The following is an 18,752-nucleotide window of genomic DNA, read 5'->3' as shown; positions in this document are numbered from 1 at the left end:
AAATGCTTCACAAAAGTGTAAAAACAGAATAAAACCCTCATCTTCAATTTTGTCCCTATAGTCTTACAAATCTAAAACTAATCTTATGTTGTTATGGATAGATCGCCCTTGAACGAATCCCGATTGCTGCAATACCACCTACATCCACCGGGGCCGTTGCTTCAAGCCAAGGGGCGGGGGCCTGGCCAGGCCTGGCTGGTTATAACTGGGTTGACATCAAATGAATTTTTTGTCGCAAAGTGTCGTAAATCACGGGGCGGGATCAACCAATCACCAAGCGTAGTCGATGTACGGTGGCCCGCCATTTTAACTCGAATACGCTTGGCTTCAGTGTTTCCTACCAGCCACCCATACTAGTTAAACATTTGATATTTCTTTGGTATTTAGTTATTTAAATGATTGTGGCTGTTTTTGATAGGGAGAGAAAACGACTGTGATTTTGCGTCGCCTGCTTTGGGCTAACGTTGTTTTTAGCAATTGAATGAAGAGTTGAGGTACGGCATGCTAGGCTGCTAACAGCATTGCTATTTATGCACGAGGCCTGTTGTTTAATATGCGAATGCTTCCGAGCTACTAGGAATACCAAGCTCGATACCGACAGAGGAACCTGAAATAGTTAATTAACTATGATATTGTGAGAATTATTATAAGCATTCCTAATGTGATCTGTTATTTGTGTTTTTTAATGTTATATATACTGTAGCTCATTTTGCTCGTTCGTACAACAATGTAGTTAGGTGGCAAGCTAGTCAACTGCTACCGCTGCAACTGCTACTTGGGTTGTATATTAGGTTTCGTGAGCCACCATCCTACCTCTAGCTCTTGTCGAGGTGTAGGGATATTCGATTCTGGGTTAATGGTTCTATTTTTTTATTTTACAGGTGAAGGATGACTCAGTTTCTACCTCCCAACTTGCTGGCCCTGTTTGCGCCGCGGGATCCCATACCCTTTTTGCCTCAATTGGAGAAACTTCCTCACGAGAAACATCATAACCAGCCCTACTGCGGCATTGCGCCCTTCATCAGGCACTTTGAGGTACAACCAATGTTTAATCTTATCTAGTTAAAAGTTATATTTTACACTGGTTTATAGTGTGATCTTCAGAGTTGCATGCAAATCTGTTGTCTTGTGTCTGCCAGGACCCAAGAGATGCACCTCCACCCACTAGGGCAGAGACTCGTGACGAGCGGTTGGAGAGAAAGGTAGAGTATGCTCATTGTCTTTTGTTGCCCGGATTTTGTATATTTAAACTTGGTGTAGACACAAAACTAAACCAATTAAAAGCAAATACAGAGACTTCATGCCTGTTCGAGCAACCTGTTTATGTCTATTGTCAAAATGTGCTTTGTTCACAGAGGAGAGAGAAGATCGAGAGGCGCCAGACTGTTGTGGAGACAGAGCTCAAGCTTTGTATGTTTTACACAATTAAACTGACTTGTGTTTGTTGATCATTAGAACTGGTCGATTGAATATTGTTTCCTTTGCTTAATCTATTCAGGGGATCCTCACAATGACCCGAATGCGCAAGGGGATGCTTTCAAGACTCTTTTTGTGGCCCGAGTGGTAGGTTTAATAATGAAGAGATTGGTTCTTTTCGCAGTTCATTTGGTATAACCCTAATTTGGCACAGTGTACTGGTGTGTAAAAGACCTGGACTGACTGTATTTGTCACCATTACATGGGTCATTGGCACACTGAGTTTGTGTGTGGTTCCATCTTCGTACATCAAATGAATGCTTTGTCATTTTTGCAGAACTACGACACCACAGAATCCAAGCTTCGCCGCGAATTTGAGGTCTACGGGCCCATCAAACGGGTACGTGTTAGTCTCCGATCTTGGAGTAGATTTTGTTTTCCCCTTTATCCCTTTATGTAGTCTCACTCCTGTTGTTTTCCACCCCCTAGATATACATTGTCTACAACAAGAGAACGGGGAAGCCGCGAGGCTACGCCTTCATCGAGTATGAACACGAGAGAGACATGCACTGTGAGTACTGTCAGACAGCAGCGAATCTCCCCCTTCTTGCCCTCGTCATGTAATGGTGGGAGAAAAGGTGTGTAAAAAATGTCAATAGGTCTGATAATATTTCTGAAGCTTTGCACAAGGTATTTTCTAACCCCCGAGTGGGGTTATTGACAACAGGTTTTGATGCTGCAGAAATGGCTCAACCTGTATACATGCTGTCTTAACATAATTCTAATGTGTTAATTTAGCAGACGGTTTCATGCAAAGCGACAATAGATTTGAACCTGCAACCTTTTGATCTGCAGTCAAATGCTCCATTACTGAGCTAATACCTATTAGCACCACATCGTCTTAGTGGGACCAAGGCCTAAGATGAATACCACCTCAATCTGTTCAGGTTAGATTTATTGCCTCCGACATGACAGGGCCCCTAGTTGATTGAATTCTCATTGAAAGCAGGAAAAGCTCAAATGTAACCTGTTGTGTGCCTTGGGTGGAACACATCGGAAGGAAAGACGGCAATAGAACTAAACAAACCCTGATTCTTTCCTTATGTGTGACACCTTGCTAGTCGTTCCCCTGTTCACTAAAGGACTTTGGGTTGAGTGAGTGACGTGTCTGTTGTTTGTATTTGTGGTGCATGCTCACTTACTGCACGTGTAGTAGGTCTCATCCATGGCACCTTTAGTTGGGCCTTTCAGTGGGGGTCAAATGAGGTGGGTGGGTTGGGTTATCATGAACTCGTAATATAAATAATGTACACAAATTGATAGACAAATACAAATGCATTTGCCTGCCACAGGGCAAAGTGAGAGTGTGTGTTCCTGTTGGACCACCATGGTAAGCTGGAGGTCATGCAATGCTCATCAAGCCTCGACAGAAGCCTATTCAGAATAGTAAGGTTAAGTTGGCCTCTCGTAAACTCTTACTTGTTCTGTTATGCTGTTTGCTAGGTTGTAAAAGCTTTCCTCAGTGGTGTTCAACCCTGGTCATGGTGAACCAGCATTTCTAGAACCATGGCCAAGCGGCCAATTCACTTTCATAATTATACAAATGCAGCAACGGGATGTTGTGGTGGCTTTTTCAAGTGATAAAATGTTTTTGGTGACGATTGGTTCTGGGATGTCCATATGACCAACCAGGGAGTAGCTGGCTTCTCCCAGACCAGGGTTGCCCACCCCTTTTGGAAGCTATGACTCAGGTGAGGGTTTGACTTTGAGGGGTATGTCGGGCTATGCAGTGTATTAACTGTGTGTTGTTCTCATTGCCACTGCAGCCGCCTATCTGTGATGGCTATTGGCCAGAGCTGGCTTGCAGATGATGATGGTTATGATACATCAACACCCTACTACCACAGCTCAGTATATGGTTGGTATAATGGGTTTGTATGATGGGTAAGATTTCTTTCCACCCTCCATCTCCTACGTAGGGAAGAGGAGCCATGTTCAATGGGCGAAGCTCATTTTTTGAAGCTTGTTTCGTGACTGCATTTCACATTGGTAAAGAACAGAGCTTTGAGCTTTGACCATTGAATGCATCCCAGGACAATAGAATATAATTAGCGTCCAATGTGTGCGCCTTTTGTATTAAAGCCACCTCTGGTGTATTGATTTCCCTTAAATACACAAGTGGAAGACACAGATTCACTAGCATTTTTAGGGTTAGCTAACCTTAAGTCTGAGCTGGCTTTGATATAATAGGCATACGAGGGGACTGGACCATCTTGGTAGACCACATATTCATACATTTACCCACTTCATGATTAAATAGAGCAGATGGTCAAGGCAGAGTTGCACCCGTATCCATAAGTTGAAAGGATAGAGGAGGTGGCAGTTATATCACCCACATATCTGAAACGGCTAGGTAACGGACTTGGGCAAGTCCTGGAAATGGAAACAATAATTGGAAATACAGTCATGCATATATTTGAGGATACACTACACATGTCATTTTCACACATTTGGTTTAGATTTATATTTAGTATCTTGTTTTGAGATGTTCATGGGTTGTGGTAATGTGACTCCTTTTTGAGAGGTTTTCTGAAGAGAATGTGAAGGTTTGTGGTAAGACAAACATCTGGTTAGGAGTGAGGGGTTTTGGTAAGGCCCTGCTATTTTAATGGACAGAGGCTTCCTAGCAAGTCAGCATATGGGGGGTTACGGTAAGGCCCCCAGTGTTGTGATAGTTTCACCTACTTACTATAAGAAGGGGGTACCGGTAAGGCCCTCTTGATTTGCTGTTAAATGGAAGGGTTCTGGTAAGACCCTTTGATTGGAAATACAAGTGAGGGGTTTGGGTAAGGCCCGCTAATTGGAGATGCGAAGGTAGCGTTAAGGCCAGTCCCGCTGGGTTTCCTCCGGGCCGTTTCCTGGAGGACCGCTGCTGAGCAGACCAGTGAGCTCACTGAATTCTTCGGTCGTGAGAAATGGATCCCAAGACTGTATCTGTGCAGAAAAGGGTGTGTGTGTGTGTGCACGTGAGTTTGAGATTCAGACTGAAGGCAGTGACTGGTGGGAATCTGGCATTGGCAGAAGGAGACTCCAGTATTGACTGGCAATTGGAAGCCATAAGCTCCGGATGGGAACTCCCAAAACTGTTCGCGTATCCAGGTGGTGGTAAGGTAGTTTGAAGGTAAAACATATGCAGGAGGACAAAGACTATTCACACAGCACAGAAACTAAATGACATTTTAACTTATAACACAAGGGTTGTATGTAAGGCAGCCCAGTTTGTTCCCATCTACTTAAGTAGAAGCATGTATTACAGGCGAAGTTTGTGTGTGAAGACTTGCTCGTTATGCAAGTCCCTGTACACTGGCTTTTATCAAGTAAATTTTAACTTACTGTAAAACCCAACACGTGAGTAGTGTTTTATTTCTGGTTTAACCAGGAGGGGTGGGTGTGGTATTAGTCAGCAAGAGTGGTGTTAGAAAGCCAAGATTGCGTTGCTGCACATACCGTACCTAAACACCTACAGCGTGTTTATTAGCCATATAATGTGTTGTTGAATTCCAATTTATCACCGAAATGATGTGAGGTATGCAGTGGTGAGTGAGGTTGCTGCCTGTTGCCTCCAGTAGTTCACCGTGGTAAGAGGTCTGGTGCAGTTTGGAACGCATCAGTTAACATGCACAGCAGCTGCACATGTGGGTGTATCTCTTCCTCGAACTTGGAAACCCAATTCAAATGGGCTGTGTTTTATATGGGCCCAAATATGGACTGAAAAGGCTGGCTGTTGGGGTTGCGAGGACATCTACAATGCAATATTGTGGGCTAAGTAAATGCAGATGGCAGATCCCCTGGCTTACTTTCAATAGCATGCCTAAAGGTTAATACATTTTTTAGGAGGTTTATGGCCACCAAAGTGAATCAATGAAAAGTTTTATGGGATTTCTAGCGGGTAGGTCTGTCCACAAGAGCCTACTGCCAACTGTACAATGTTCACAATGTGAATGGTGACAATGTGCAATTACCAAATGTATTAATCCCATGTCATTTTGAAGTAGATGAAAAATGTATCATTTTTATGTTAAAACCCATAAATAGTGTTGTATAACATGTAATTATGTTTGCAGTGAAGCTCAATATAATCCTCACAAATAATTTTCAGAGTCATGGGTTTTGTGTGGCTTTGGTCATTACATTTTTAGATGGTGCTAAGTTGCGTGGACATTCAATGTGTGCTGAGACCAGGCCAGTGGGTTATCTACAGGAACCAAGCTGGGTCTCATTTTCCCCAGATACAACCAGGAATCTAATGTCACTGATTTAATTTTATGGTCCAAAATAATAATGCCCTAGGGGTTTCACCCCAGTGTATCGTTATTGTTAAATTAGAGAATTAATGCTGTTCATGTAAGATTCATTGAGCGTTTACAGATTCTTTGTTCTGTTTGGCCTGAAATGACCTACAGCGGTGTAATTCATCTTTTGGCATTTCTTGGATGGAGGAGGGCAGTTATAACTTTTTTTAAACCTCAAGACTGTCATCCTATTTGAATACCAAGTGTAAGTCTAATGTAGTACCAGACCCTCTATGGGTGAGGGCAGAGGTGGTCTGTTAACAGTGCCTTCCAGCTGCTTTTTTCACCCAGAGAGCTGCTCGCTGGGCCTTCACCTGCTCCTGGTCAGTATAATCATGGAGTCTTGCTTCCTTGGCCACCGTGACACAAAAAGCCACAGTCACTTCATTCTCCCCCCCTCCTCCCTCTAGCTGCCTACAAACATGCGGATGGGAAGAAGATAGACGGCAGGAGGGTGCTGGTGGATGTGGAGAGGGGCCGCACTGTGAAGGGATGGCACCCTCGCAGGCTCGGTGAGTATGGGGAGGGGAATAAGGATTAGCGTGAGTCTACTGAAGTCATCTGCTGAGAGATGGGGTATCACTGTTGGGCTGGAATATAAACTGACCTGGCACAAATCCTATTTAGAAACAGAACTGGGTCTTGTGTTTAAGAAAAAAAAGAGCATTATCATAGCTGTTGAAATGATCTCTTGACATTGTTGTTTTGTCACCAATTAGGCGGAGGACTGGGTGGCACAAGGAGAGGCGGGGCCGATGTCAACATCAAGCACTCTGGACGGGACGATGCCTCTCGATACGACGACCGTCCCATCGGAGGGTGAGTAGCAACACATTGGGACACTGTGAGAACAATGACACCCATGGTCCCAGTGAAACTCTTTGAGCCCTTGCTTCTTGAGACATGATTGGATAAGTGAATGTGTGGATTCCTGAGCAGGGGATCAAAAGCAGATGTTCAATCCAGGCCCATTCAATTGAAATTGTCCTCACTTGGAATAGAAGCATTGAGCATTTTGCAAGCAGATAGGGAGGTGACAATCTCAATCCCTTTTTTCTCCACCTCAGGGAACGAGAGCGCGAGCGTGGCGTTGGCGACCGGAGAGAGCGCAGCCGTGAGCGTGAAAGAGACAAGGAGCGTGGCGAGAGACGGAGGTCCCGCTCTCGCGAGCGCCGCCGTGGTGGCCGCAGTTCCCGCTCCCGGGAGAGGGTCCCTGCTGTAGGCTTAGGGGGTCCTGTGGAGGATGGTGGCAGCGGAGGTGGCAGCAGCAGGCGTAGGGAGAGAGAGAGGGAGCGTGGGGGGGTAGGAGATGACAGCCGCAGCAGGGAAAGGAGCCGCGACAGAGAAAGGAAGAGGAGGAGCCGCAGCAGAGAGCGAAAGAGGGACAGGGAGAGGCCCAAGGGTGGAGATGGGGAAGAAGTCGTCGTAGGTCTGGGAGAAGGCATGACGGGTGAGGGAGGGGACAGGATGCCGGAGGATCCTAGTGGTGGTGAGGAGGGGGGCGAGGTGGGTGAGGAGCGTGGGAGAGAGCGGGACAGGGAGAGGGAACGAGACCGGGACAAGAGGCGCAGTCACAGGGACAAGGACCGCGACAGAGACCGTGAACGGCGCAGGGGGGATAGGGAACGAGACAGGGAGCACAAGAGAGACCGTGGAGACAGGGAGAGGGGAGGTGGGGAACGCAGGGAGGACAGGCATGCATCTCTCCTTCAGAGAGACGACATGGGTTCCCAGGATGGCATGGGCAATGGTGAGGAAGGTGAGGCGCCACCCCAGCTGGAAGACAACAGCCAAGACGGTATGATGATGGACCAAGAGTCTGTGCAGTCAGGTGAAGGCTATGTCTCCAATGAGAATGGCTACAAGATTGAGCCCCCTGCAGATGAGTACTGAGAGCTGGGTTGACTTGGCCAATGTCTTTTTATTGTATTTTGTTTAAAGCTGTACTTTTTCTTTTTGTCCTTTTCTTGGAATGATACTATTTTGGATGATGCTTCAATAGTGTAACAACCACTGGGGCAGTCTAGGCATAGGAATGTATAGGCCATTTCAAAGTTAGACAGGATCCCTTTCTTTACCCTTTTTTTGCGCATAAAACCAAGGTTTCCCACAGCAATGACACTTTGCTCATTAGAAAGCTAGAAGAGTGCCCAAGGTCCTTTTTTCGGACTTGCTCAAAACCAACTGTGGCATGGTCATTTTCTGCTTTGTGAATTTGTAGTCTAACTGATTGCCTGGAAAGTTCAACATAGTATTGTCCCACCAAATGCATTTTGTCTGGATTAGTCAATTGGTTAAATGGTGTAGATTTCAATCTTGGTTGCCTTTTGTGTGTGCGTGTTGGGGGGGGGGGGGGGGAGGCACTAAATTGAAAAGACTTGATCTTTTCCCTAACCAATGTGTAGAACTTTATGATTCTGTGAGGCTGTAGCCATATTTTGTCATGCAAGGTCTTTCTTTAGGAAGCCTTGTCTACCACAATATCATCTGTCACATAATGAGGCCCATATTCCTTGACATGCAAGTACACCGTTGTTAAAAATGAAAGGAAAATTGCTTATCTTTTTTTTTTTTCTTCAGTAAAGTAGCATGGAGGGGGAGTTCTTCTGAATGGAATTTGTTCCGTTGACCTGAATGGAATTTGTTCTGTTGATCTTTATTCTGTCGAAATAAATGGGATTTTTTATAATTTAAAATTATGCGTTGTGTCATAATTGATGAAATTGAATGCGTTTCTGTTTGGATTAGTAACCTTAGTTAAAACCCTTAAAAATTTGAAATGAGAAGAGCGAGTTCATTAACGCGGACGAATCAAATCCTTTTATTTTTGTTACGTAGCAAGTCGCAGTGGGTTTTTACTTCATTCGGTACCAGCGAGACATGCAAGCGCTTCTCCTAGGCTCTCAGACGAAATACCAAAATATTGCAACTAGTCGTTTCATCCATTTTAAAATTGGGCGTTCTCGTCAGATTTGACGGATAACAGATAAGAAAATCATCTTAAATCTGCTCTTCGCTCACCAATCCTGACCGGTTGTGAAACGTCCAACCCCTTCACCGCAGTGCCAGACACGGGGCCTCAATGATGTCATCCTATTACCACTCCGGAAAGGAAACAGACATGGCGACGATGACAGAGCCTCTCTGCCTAGAAAGGGGTAAAGTAGACTGCAAAGTACATTACCCGACAAATGTTTTGGGTCATATTTACATAGCTTTAGGGAGGCATATCTTACGTGTAAGTGATTAGTGATATTTCATTTGGTGCCTTCTCTATCGTCATCACGACCCTTGCGGATTAGCAACTCGAAGGACACTTACAATCGCACGTTTTGTTGGGTCATGTTTTTATACACTGCTGCTTTGGTTCAAAGTAAAGCTCCCTGCCTCGACCTCCAATTTTTATGTATTATTGTAGAACAAGTAACTTTATGATCTATGCCCCCTGCTTATTGAAGTGGATGAGCAATATCTAATTTACGACCATGATTTATTTAAATTCGATGATACATTAACATTTAGCTGCTGTTTTGCCCGGCACACAATGTATGCCTCAGCTCAGACCCGAAGGCACTTCCACTCTGCTCTCCATGCAATGTTCCAAATGGGTATTCAGTATCATACTAATAATTGACAGCTGGTATCAAAAGATACCCCAATGTCCTGTTTTCATTTAATCTTCCAAACTACAGTCCAAATTGATCCTCATGGACACGTGTTTGTAATAGAACATCTAAATCAGATTCAAGTCAAATCAAGAGGGTGAAAACCATCAAACAAGCAAGCAAAGCACCAGGCTTTTAAGGGATTTGAACCTCTAGTTGGTGTACATGTATTGAAAGAGTAAACACCCTGATTTCTGTCTTAGTACATCCTTTTATGATTTGGGGGATTCCTCACGCTCAAAGTTACACATGCACCTGGCCAATTATCATAAACAACCCCTCACTGTAATGTGGTCACCTCAAAAAGGCACTCGTAGGGGATTAATAAGTGTTTTTTTAAATACCTCCATTCAGCAGTTGAACACACATTGCATGAGAGATTAAATGTTGATAAATGTGCCACCTCTATACAGACTATTCAACCTCCACACCCCTCTTTCTCAGACGTATGTCGGGTGATTGAACTTCTGGACCGACTGCAGAGGAGCGGGGAGCTTCCTCCTCCCAAGCTCCAGGCCTTGCAGAGGGTCCTGCAAAGCAAGTTCTGTGCTGCTATCAGAGAGGTATGACACATTTCTGTGAACAATTTTGCTAAGCAAACTTCCATTCATTAAAATCTACCCTATCTATGGGGAAATGTGGCAACAAGGCTAATTTTGTCCCATGGTATACTGTGAGTAGAAGCGAAGAATAGCTGCAATAATCTCTACAGGTCCTCACTTATTACACTTGATGTATACAAATGTTTTGTCACCATTAATTTTTTGAAGTGTCCGTCCTGGCAGAGCTTTTCAGTATGTTTGATTGTTATTAGTGGTGTACCAAATTTTTATGTAGAAAAATTGTGGCAGCCTAGGAAAATGCCAATGGCAATTTTATACACGCATCACACCTATCCCAAGTTTATGAATAAAATATGCTCATTGAATACAATTAATGAAGGCATACTGTCAGAAAGAAGCAACATGTAAAAGCAATTCTGTTGGAATATCAGATCATTTGGAATTGATGGAGCTAGTGTACTAAACCTTGTGTTTGACTTTAATGTCCACTTTACTCTGTACCTCAGTTCAGAATCAGATTTAGAATGGGTTTTAATCGCCATGAAAATGTGCACAGACAAGGAATTTGCTTTGGCAGGAAGGTGCATACATATAGCAATCTTAAAAATCTTCCCACCTATAATCAGACTTGTTTCCACCAGAGATGAGCCCAATGCGGGTGGTGTCGTCCGCACACTTCAGGATTTTGACAGACGGATGTCTGACTTCATAAGAACGCCACACCCCTCCACTGTCGACTAAAATTGCTCTTGTTTGTCCTATGACTAATCTGTGGACACTGAAGTCGTGGTGTGAAAAAATAAAATAATATGACAAGTGTTTCTGCCAAGTGTGGACAAGAAACTTTCAGCCCCAATTTACCTCACTCACTTAAATGACCCAAAAGCCATTATGACTCATGCCCTTAATTGCGTGTGTGAAAGGCTACCCTTGTGCTGGATGTCAATGCTTGCTACTTACTTGTATTTTGCAGTAATGTGTCCTGTTTCCTGCTGTTCTGTATCCTTCATTTTATATCAATTCATTTCGGGATTAGACTCACTGTTTTTTGGGGTATTGCAACATCATCATTGAAAAACAAAACACAAGACTTATGCTCTTTAAAGTCAGAAACAGTCCAATTGCAACCTTCCTTCCTCACTGCATTTCAAGAATCACTGGTATGGTATGACTGGATTTAGACTTGGGGCATGTGACTAAACCCATGTTTTAATGGCAGATCAGAGATGATGTCAAGGAAAAGAGGAAGCAATGTGCTGTTTTCACACTGTTCTAACATGTTTGCGGTGTTAGTAATTGTGACCTTGATTGAATCCTTCCTTCTCTGATTACCTTCTGCTCTCTGTCAGGTGTATGAACAGCTCTATGACACTCTCGACATTGTAGGAGGGCCCGAAGTACGGGCCCAGGCAACGGCTAAGGTATTGACTGCACACACTCAATTTTTATTTACATTAATTTGATTAATTTAGCAGATGCTTTTACCAAAAGTCACGCCTAAATATACAATTCCGTAAGTATATAATTAAGTACATTTACCCCTCCTCCATTCATGGTCCTGCAACAGGCAACAGTGGCAGCATTTGCGGCCAGCGAAGGCCACGCCCACCCACGAGTGGTGGAGCTCCCCAAGACAGAGGAGGGCTTGGGCTTCAACATCATGGGTGGCAAGGAACAGAACTCGCCCATCTACATCTCTAGAGTTATCCCTGGAGGTGTGGCCGACAGACAGGGCGGGCTGAAGAGGGGTGACCAGCTGCTATCCGTTAATGGAGTGGTATGAGAAAAGAAGAGCAGTCACGTGTCTGATTCACAAGCCAAGATGGCGGGCCTAAAGCCACATTAAATGCAGCTTCTCTGAACTGAAACAACTCTGCCCGACCCCAAATCGTTACCTAATTGGCTTTGGACAGTGTGTAACGTGGCCTCAGCTTTAGCTGAACCTTTAGAGTATGGACCAAATTTGGTTAAGATGATAATTCCTCCGTTTTACGAGTGTGGATTTATATTGTCTATTGACTTTGAAACTGCAACAATAATCCCTTTGTTTAATGTGCCAACTTTTCCTTGTGATATGTGTGTGTGTGTATGTGTTCAGAGTGTTGAAGGGGAGCACCATGAGAAGGCGGTGGAGCTGCTGAAGGCTGCGCAGGGCTCAGTGAAGCTGGTGGTCAGGTACACACCCAAGGTGCTGGAGGAGATGGAAGCCCGCTTTGAAAAGATGAGAAGTGCCAGGAGACGCCAGCAGCACACAAGCTACTCGTGAGAAAAGCCACACAGACACCAAACCATACATGCACATACTGTATGTAAGCAAGCAAGTACATTCAAAGCTTGCGCTCATAAACACAGACACACAACCTCTGCATTGAGCATAAAACTCTATTTTTTCCCAAACAGGTCTCTGGAATCCCGGGGCTAGCCACTATTGTCTCAACTAAGCTTGTCAGCCCGCCTACCTTAGTACCTTTCTCCAATAGGAAGCCTGACCTCAGACAAGAAGGAAGAAACCAAAGTAGCCGATGTAGACTTACTATATTTGTGAAAAGTTCCAATTTAGCCATGGACTGTGACTTGTCTTTGCCCTCCCTATTTAGGCCCTAAGTAGAGACTCTGTATTTGAACCTTAAACCAATCATTTCCCCCCCCAGTGTCCCCCCCCCCACCCCCCCAAAGTTCCAGAGCATAATGTGTTCAGTGTAAGATCCAAGGAGAGCTGAGTTAGCATGGTGGATGTAGTATAGTACATAGGTCTGTTTACTGTACTATATGAGATTATTCTGTACAACACTTTACTTTGAAAGCAAAATATTTCAAAGTCAAGAATAGAGAGGTAGCGCTCAAGGTAGAGGTACTATGTGTAACTACGAGGTTGGACCTCGGTAGTGATTTTGGAGCAACTTCTGACATATCCTAGATAAGCATTCCAAGGTATTAATTTGACTATTTATGTTTATTTATTTACTTTATTTATTCATGAAATAAAGACTGATCCTAAATGAGAATTCCAATGCATTAATATGACTATTTATGTTTAAGTATTTGTTAGTGTATTTATTCATTAAATAAAGCCTGGTATGGTTTACAGCAGTGAAGTACCTTCATTTATTTGAATTCCTCTTTGTACTTAAAGAGGAAGAGGAAGATTTTCCCAAATGAATTAGTAAATGTTGGCTCCTCTGACCATGAGACCATATAATGGAATACTTTGCCACTGACATCAGTCCTATTTTAAACCTGTGGGGCATATTTCCCCATTTCGGATTAGTTTAAAATTTAGTGAAATTCGTCAAAGATTATTCTATGAAAAAGCGAGTATTTTGAGCTTGATTTTGGATGTTTTGACTGGAGTTAAATCACCAATGTCAGAAATGTGTGTGTACCAATTTGAGTGGGTTTAGTTTCCCATGCTCAACTAAAGACCCAGACGCAACAGAGTGCAGTGCTGGGACTGACGGTCTTGATAAGCATTTCGACATTAAATAATAATTTGCATGAATGTAGGCTACCACAGCATTGGAAATTTGACTAGAAAAGATGTGTAGGTTAAGCAAGTACTTTAGAGATTACAGAATTTCAATTGTGATCTAAGAAATGTAGCTACCAAAGCCACTGAGAAGAACTGTCATCACCAGCTGCATCATCAGGCACTGCACTATGTATAATTCCAGGAATCTGTGTGTATGTGCCACCATTTTTATCACAGGCACTATGCACTATTTATACTTAAAGGAATCTGTAGTTGTGTGTTTCACCGACATCTTAATCACTGACTGCATCACAGGCACTGTGTGTACTAGTAGAATAAAATCACTGGAATGAGCCGGGTGCCAAAATGGAAATGCAGTACCATCAAGATCCATCACGGGCCTTTGCTTCAAGCTGAAGCGTTGGGGGTTGGTGCTTTTGCTTCAAGCTGAGGAGCTAAGCAATGTAAATAAAATCCCTGAAATATAGGGCTAAAGTGTAGACTACTGAACAAATTCATGGAGTGAGTTGTGTGCCCTTTTAATACTGGGAAGTGATTTGCTGACTTAAAAACTGATTGACAAAGGGGTTCATTTGACAACAGAGTTTAGGCCTATATATTTACATTTAGTCATTTAGCAGACGCTTTTATCCAGAGCAACTTGCAGTACATGGACGTTCCCCCCAAGGCAAGTAGGGTTAATTAAGTGCTTTGCCCAAAGACACAACATTATTTTGTACGGCGGGGAATCAATCCGGTAACCTTCTGATTACTAGCCCGACTCCCTCACCGCTCAGCCATCTGACACCCTATATATAATTTTAGAACAACAGAATTTCTTCTTCAAAGAACAGAGAAAAAAACGTTTTAAATGATACAGATATTTGATAAAGGTTTATTTCAACCAATTACTTTTTTTTTGATTGATCTTCTGCTTTCCTCTCAAAAATGTATCAACCTCAACTGATGTCAATTAAATTTGTGTACACCTCCATCCTGTGCCTTAATTACAGCCTATCCCAGACTGCACTTCTGTCATTTTTCTTTACGGTATAAATAAACTGTGCAGAAAAGGGGAAGTGTAGTTTCACTTAACAGTGTATCTGTCTGGATGTGTTACTATCTGGAAAACATGCATTTTCCTCTTTGCCTTTTCATCAGCATCTCTCTGACTGCAGGTATGTGTTATATGGAAGACTAGGATAAGGTCTTGCTGGAGGGATTACATTGATCAGGGAATGGTAGGAAACACTATTGAACAGTAGTGTGATTAAATAAGTTATCAATCTTTTGTGTGTGTAGAAAGAAGACAATCACTCTGAATGTTATCAAAACTAAAGAGTTGGTCTTAGACCGAAGATCAGTAGGGGATCATATCCCTGTCATTATACACAACTCACCCATTGAGTAAGTCAGCTCTTATAAATATCTTGGAGTTTACATAGATGACACTTTTAGTTTACATTTAGTCATTTAGCAGACGCTCTTATCCAGAGCGACTTACAGTAAGTACAGGGACATTCCCCCCGAGGCAAGTAGGGTGAAGTGCCTTGCCCAAGGACACAACATAGTTTGGCAAGGCCGGGAATCAATCTGGAAACCTTCAGATTACTAGCCCACTTCCCTAACTGTTCAGCCATCTGACTCCTGACTCCAGTTGGCATGTGCATGTTGATATCTTGTGTTCTCGTCTACAGCAGATATTTTATTTTCTACGTAAACTGAGGGTATATGGGGTGAACAAAAGCATCATGGTTATATTTTACCAGGCACTGCTGGAGAGTTTAATCAGATATGGGATGTCATCCTGGTATGGCAACCTCACCGCAAAACTGAAAACTAAACTCGCTCGTCTGATGCACACGGCCACGAAGGTCATTGGATAAAGCAGCTACCAGACCTTGCAGTCTATTTATGAACAATCTGTTCTTAGGCAAGCCCAGAGAATAGTTAGGGACCTTTATCACATCCTCCATTCAGACTATGACCTGCTACCCTTGGGAAGGCAATATAGAGTCCCTTACTGCAAACTCAACCGTTTTAAGAACTAATTTGTTCCAACTTCCATTGAATTTCTCAATGCTGCTTAAGGCTGAAGTCTATGTAATAATTGTTATAGTGTCTTCATTACGGTGATCTTTTAGCATGTATTATTACAAGGTGTGTGTATGTGTTATGTTATGGGATATGTGCAATACTGTTATGTAAGGGTTGATGCTGTTATGGCTCTGAGGATGTATTGTTTGTTGTCATTGTGACTGTCAAGGCATTTATGACGCACCACAGAGACCAAGACAAATTTCCCTGAGCGGGACATAGTATCGTACTCCCAGTTTGTGCATTTGTGTGTTCCCTGCAGAGTGTGTATGTGGCTCCCTGGAAACTGTGGTGGGTGTGTGGGGTAGAGGGGTGATTCTGCCCTGCAGGTACGATGCTGGGATCCAAGCGAGTCTGGAGGTGTGCTGGGGGAGGGGGGCCCAGGCGGCTCTGTTCACATGCCACCACACCCTCCTCTCCACCAACGGGCGAGCTGTCACACACCGGAGCTCACATAGGTATGGAGGTTGCTCGAGGAAACAATAGGGGGAAAGGGTTGTAGAGAGCTGTGACTAACTATAATCTTATCTCTGCTCTTCTCCTCCCTTCTGCCCCTCGCCCCCCTCCCCCCAGGTACCGATTTGCATTGGGACTGCGTAGCGGGGATGTCTCCATGAGCATGTCTAGTATTAGAGAGTCAGATGCTGGGTTCTACCACTGCCGGGTGCAGCTACCGGGTCTCTTCAATGACCAGACCCATGTAGTCCACTTAATCATCAGAACCGGTCAGAACCACTAACATAGCTAGAACATCCCTGTTTATGGGGCTTACCCATTGTTGGATCTTGAAATACAAATAATTCTGCCTCTAACTGCAGTTCAAACTCCAGTTCTTTAGCAGAGAGAAGAGAAACTTGAAGTGTAGATGTAGAAGTGTTAAAGTAGTTAACATGGTGGTGTGTTTCTAGATGTTTCCTTTATAGCACCTCCTCTACCTGCACACCCCCATCGCCTCTCCGAGACACCTGTCACCCCAAGTTGTAGATTCACCACAACGCCTGGATCCACTAAGACACCTGGATCCACTACAACACCTGCTCATGTTCTGATGGACCACATAACTGGACCTGTACTGGGCCAGGTCAAGAGACCTAGAATTCAGGTAACATATCCTAAACCAGTTCTCTCACTCTGGTCAATTAAACTCCATCACCCTCAGAACAAGAAGAGACACAGCATTATATTTCCATGTCCCTGTCTCTCATTCTGTTGTGTCAATTGGAATGTAATTGCTAATTGCTAAATGTAATTCTAGTAATGATATCTCTATGTTGTGTGTCCCTTCTTGACAGGGCACAGTGTTTCCTCTTAGTGGGCAGCTGGAGAGTTATCTTGGCAACACAGTCAGAATGGCCATCATCATCTTCCTGAGTGCTCTGGTCATTACAGTCATATACAGTGAGTGAACCTATGCTTTTCTAACAAACAGTCAATTGCTTGTCCACTCTTCCTGGTCGTAACATTAGACCAGCTCTCCTTCTCTCACAGGCACTGGAAAGTAGACATGTGTTAAATAGTCCTGACAGACACATCCTTGTCAGTTAATATCTATAGATGATCTTATTGGGTTTCAGAATATTAACATGTTTTCTTGGAGGCCGCCTTATATAGAAGTAGATAGTGAAAATATTTTATTTAATAAGTGTATAATATATAAGTGTGCTATTTTGAGATCTATTAACCAAAACCTGTTACTTATCCTGTTTTTCCTTTTAAACAGTGTTGGTTTGGTTGCTAGTTGAAGTTTAGCCTTACGAGTTGGGTTATTTGTGACATATCAGACCCTCCAGTGATCTATTGCTTCATTATAAAACCACCAAGATTTCCTCTAAATACTTGTCGTCTTGTCTGGCAGCTGTTTCCCTCTCAGAGGGGAAGTGAAACAGAAGACTAGATGAAGCTCTGCTGACTCAGTTTTCTGTCTGTCTGACCACCTTCTTTTTATGCATATGTGTGTGTGTATGTGTATTCAGGAATAAAGATCTCAAGGAAATACAATGATATAGAAGAACCTCCCAGGTCCTCTATTGTCTGACGCTGGACTAGGACTTGGATGAGGACTACAAACCTGGGGAGATCTGAATGAGGGTTCTCAGCAGATCTGCCCAACTGTTGCTGTCTAATGAAGCTCTATAAATATGTTATTTTGTATTCTTAATATTGATACCGTAAAAAAATGTCTAATACCATAACCATTGTGTAGACAAAGACATAAAGTGCATTGAATGCAAAAGCAACTGTGTGTTCAAGGACATGCTAAAACAAATCCATCAACATTAAATAAAATACGTTATTATGCACAAAAGACAGTGTACTCCACATTCTAAGTAAACTTTTGAGAAGGTTTTTTTTTTTTTACACTTGACAATAGAATGTGCAGTCCTCCACAGACACTTTGAACCATGAATACGCACAAAACTGGAGAAATTAGGAATTGCGACTCCGATGGCAGAAGGATGAAACTCGAGAAAAGCTTTGAATTGATGCACAGTTTGCACAGTGCTCATGATGCAGTTGGTGATTACAGTTTTTTACAATCACTTTGACACTAATTTCAGAACCTTGATGTCCTTTTTCAACTCTAGACACAAGACTCACAACTGCTGATCAAAAGGCACATTTTTCAAAACGCTAACACGATTATCAATTGCTTGGATACAATACACATACATAATTTGTTCATTGAACTATAATCATCAGTTCAAAATGGCACAACTTAACATCAAAGTATTACGATTTAAAAACGCAATTCATACATAACATCTGAAATGTCTGTCATTTCCTTTCATTACAATGATCTAACTGTCAATTGATACTACAGCTCAAAATGATAAGTAACTGTTGCATTACTCTGAATGCATAGTTTTATAGAAACTGATAAACAATATTCCAAGTTTTGAACATAAAAGTTTCAGTATATCCATTGACACCAATAACCAAGAAACATGAACAAATTGGACTATACCATCATGTTTTCAGATTTGAAAACCAAATCTATACAGGCCCTTGTAATTGCTTTGTCAATTTACAGCCTTGTACTTGACCCATACTCTCCCTTCCTCAACCCTATTGAGGAAATGTTCTCCACATGGAGGTGAAGGTGTATGATGAACTCATGAACAAGTTACCCTTTTCAACCCTTTTTTGGATGAGGCATGCAATTACATCACAGCAGACCAGTGTCAGGCCT

The 18,752-nt window shown here is 42.9% G+C and overlaps 3 protein-coding genes across 4 annotated transcripts; all 3 read left to right on the top strand.

Moving 5' to 3' along the window:
• The first annotated feature begins 290 nt into the window (after positions 1 to 290).
• Positions 291 to 8,464, top strand: snrnp70 (small nuclear ribonucleoprotein 70 (U1)). 2 transcript variants are annotated; one of them, XM_084677179.1, is made up of 10 exons: positions 291 to 494; positions 882 to 1,035; positions 1,140 to 1,202; positions 1,356 to 1,410; positions 1,499 to 1,563; positions 1,754 to 1,816; positions 1,906 to 1,987; positions 6,179 to 6,280; positions 6,488 to 6,587; positions 6,836 to 8,464. In XM_084677179.1, the coding sequence occupies exons 2-10, from the start codon at positions 889 to 891 to the stop codon at positions 7,659 to 7,661; spliced, it is 1,503 nt and encodes a 500-aa protein (XP_084533305.1). In that variant the 5' UTR covers positions 291 to 494; positions 882 to 888; the 3' UTR covers positions 7,662 to 8,464. The 2 variants fall into 2 exon arrangements, with proteins under 2 accessions (XP_084533305.1, XP_084533306.1); XM_084677180.1 differs by lacking the exon at positions 291 to 494 and adding an exon at positions 516 to 634.
• A 146-nt stretch (positions 8,465 to 8,610) lies between these two features.
• lin7b (lin-7 homolog B (C. elegans)) lies at positions 8,611 to 13,086 on the top strand. Its single transcript, XM_084677181.1, has 6 exons — positions 8,611 to 8,926; positions 9,878 to 9,996; positions 11,346 to 11,417; positions 11,564 to 11,773; positions 12,095 to 12,258; positions 12,397 to 13,086. Exons 1-6 carry the CDS (start codon positions 8,851 to 8,853, stop codon positions 12,416 to 12,418), a joined length of 663 nt encoding a protein of 220 aa, XP_084533307.1. The 5' UTR covers positions 8,611 to 8,850; the 3' UTR covers positions 12,419 to 13,086.
• Positions 13,087 to 14,777: 1,691 nt separating this feature from the next.
• On the top strand, positions 14,778 to 17,825 carry LOC146253775 (uncharacterized). The gene is made up of 5 exons (XM_084678562.1): positions 14,778 to 16,020; positions 16,136 to 16,287; positions 16,471 to 16,664; positions 16,855 to 16,960; positions 17,536 to 17,825. Exons 2-5 carry the CDS (start codon positions 16,176 to 16,178, stop codon positions 17,595 to 17,597), a joined length of 474 nt encoding a protein of 157 aa, XP_084534688.1. The 5' UTR covers positions 14,778 to 16,020; positions 16,136 to 16,175; the 3' UTR covers positions 17,598 to 17,825.
• Positions 17,826 to 18,752: the final 927 nt, after the last annotated feature.

Source organism: Hypomesus nipponensis, chromosome 17 (assembly GCF_054491055.1).
Source record: "Hypomesus nipponensis isolate SF chromosome 17, ASM5449105v1, whole genome shotgun sequence".
Classification (NCBI taxonomy): domain Eukaryota; kingdom Metazoa; phylum Chordata; class Actinopteri; order Osmeriformes; family Osmeridae; genus Hypomesus; species Hypomesus nipponensis.
The sequence above is the reverse complement of the archived record's forward strand: the minus strand, read 5'-3'. Positions and strand labels throughout refer to the sequence as shown.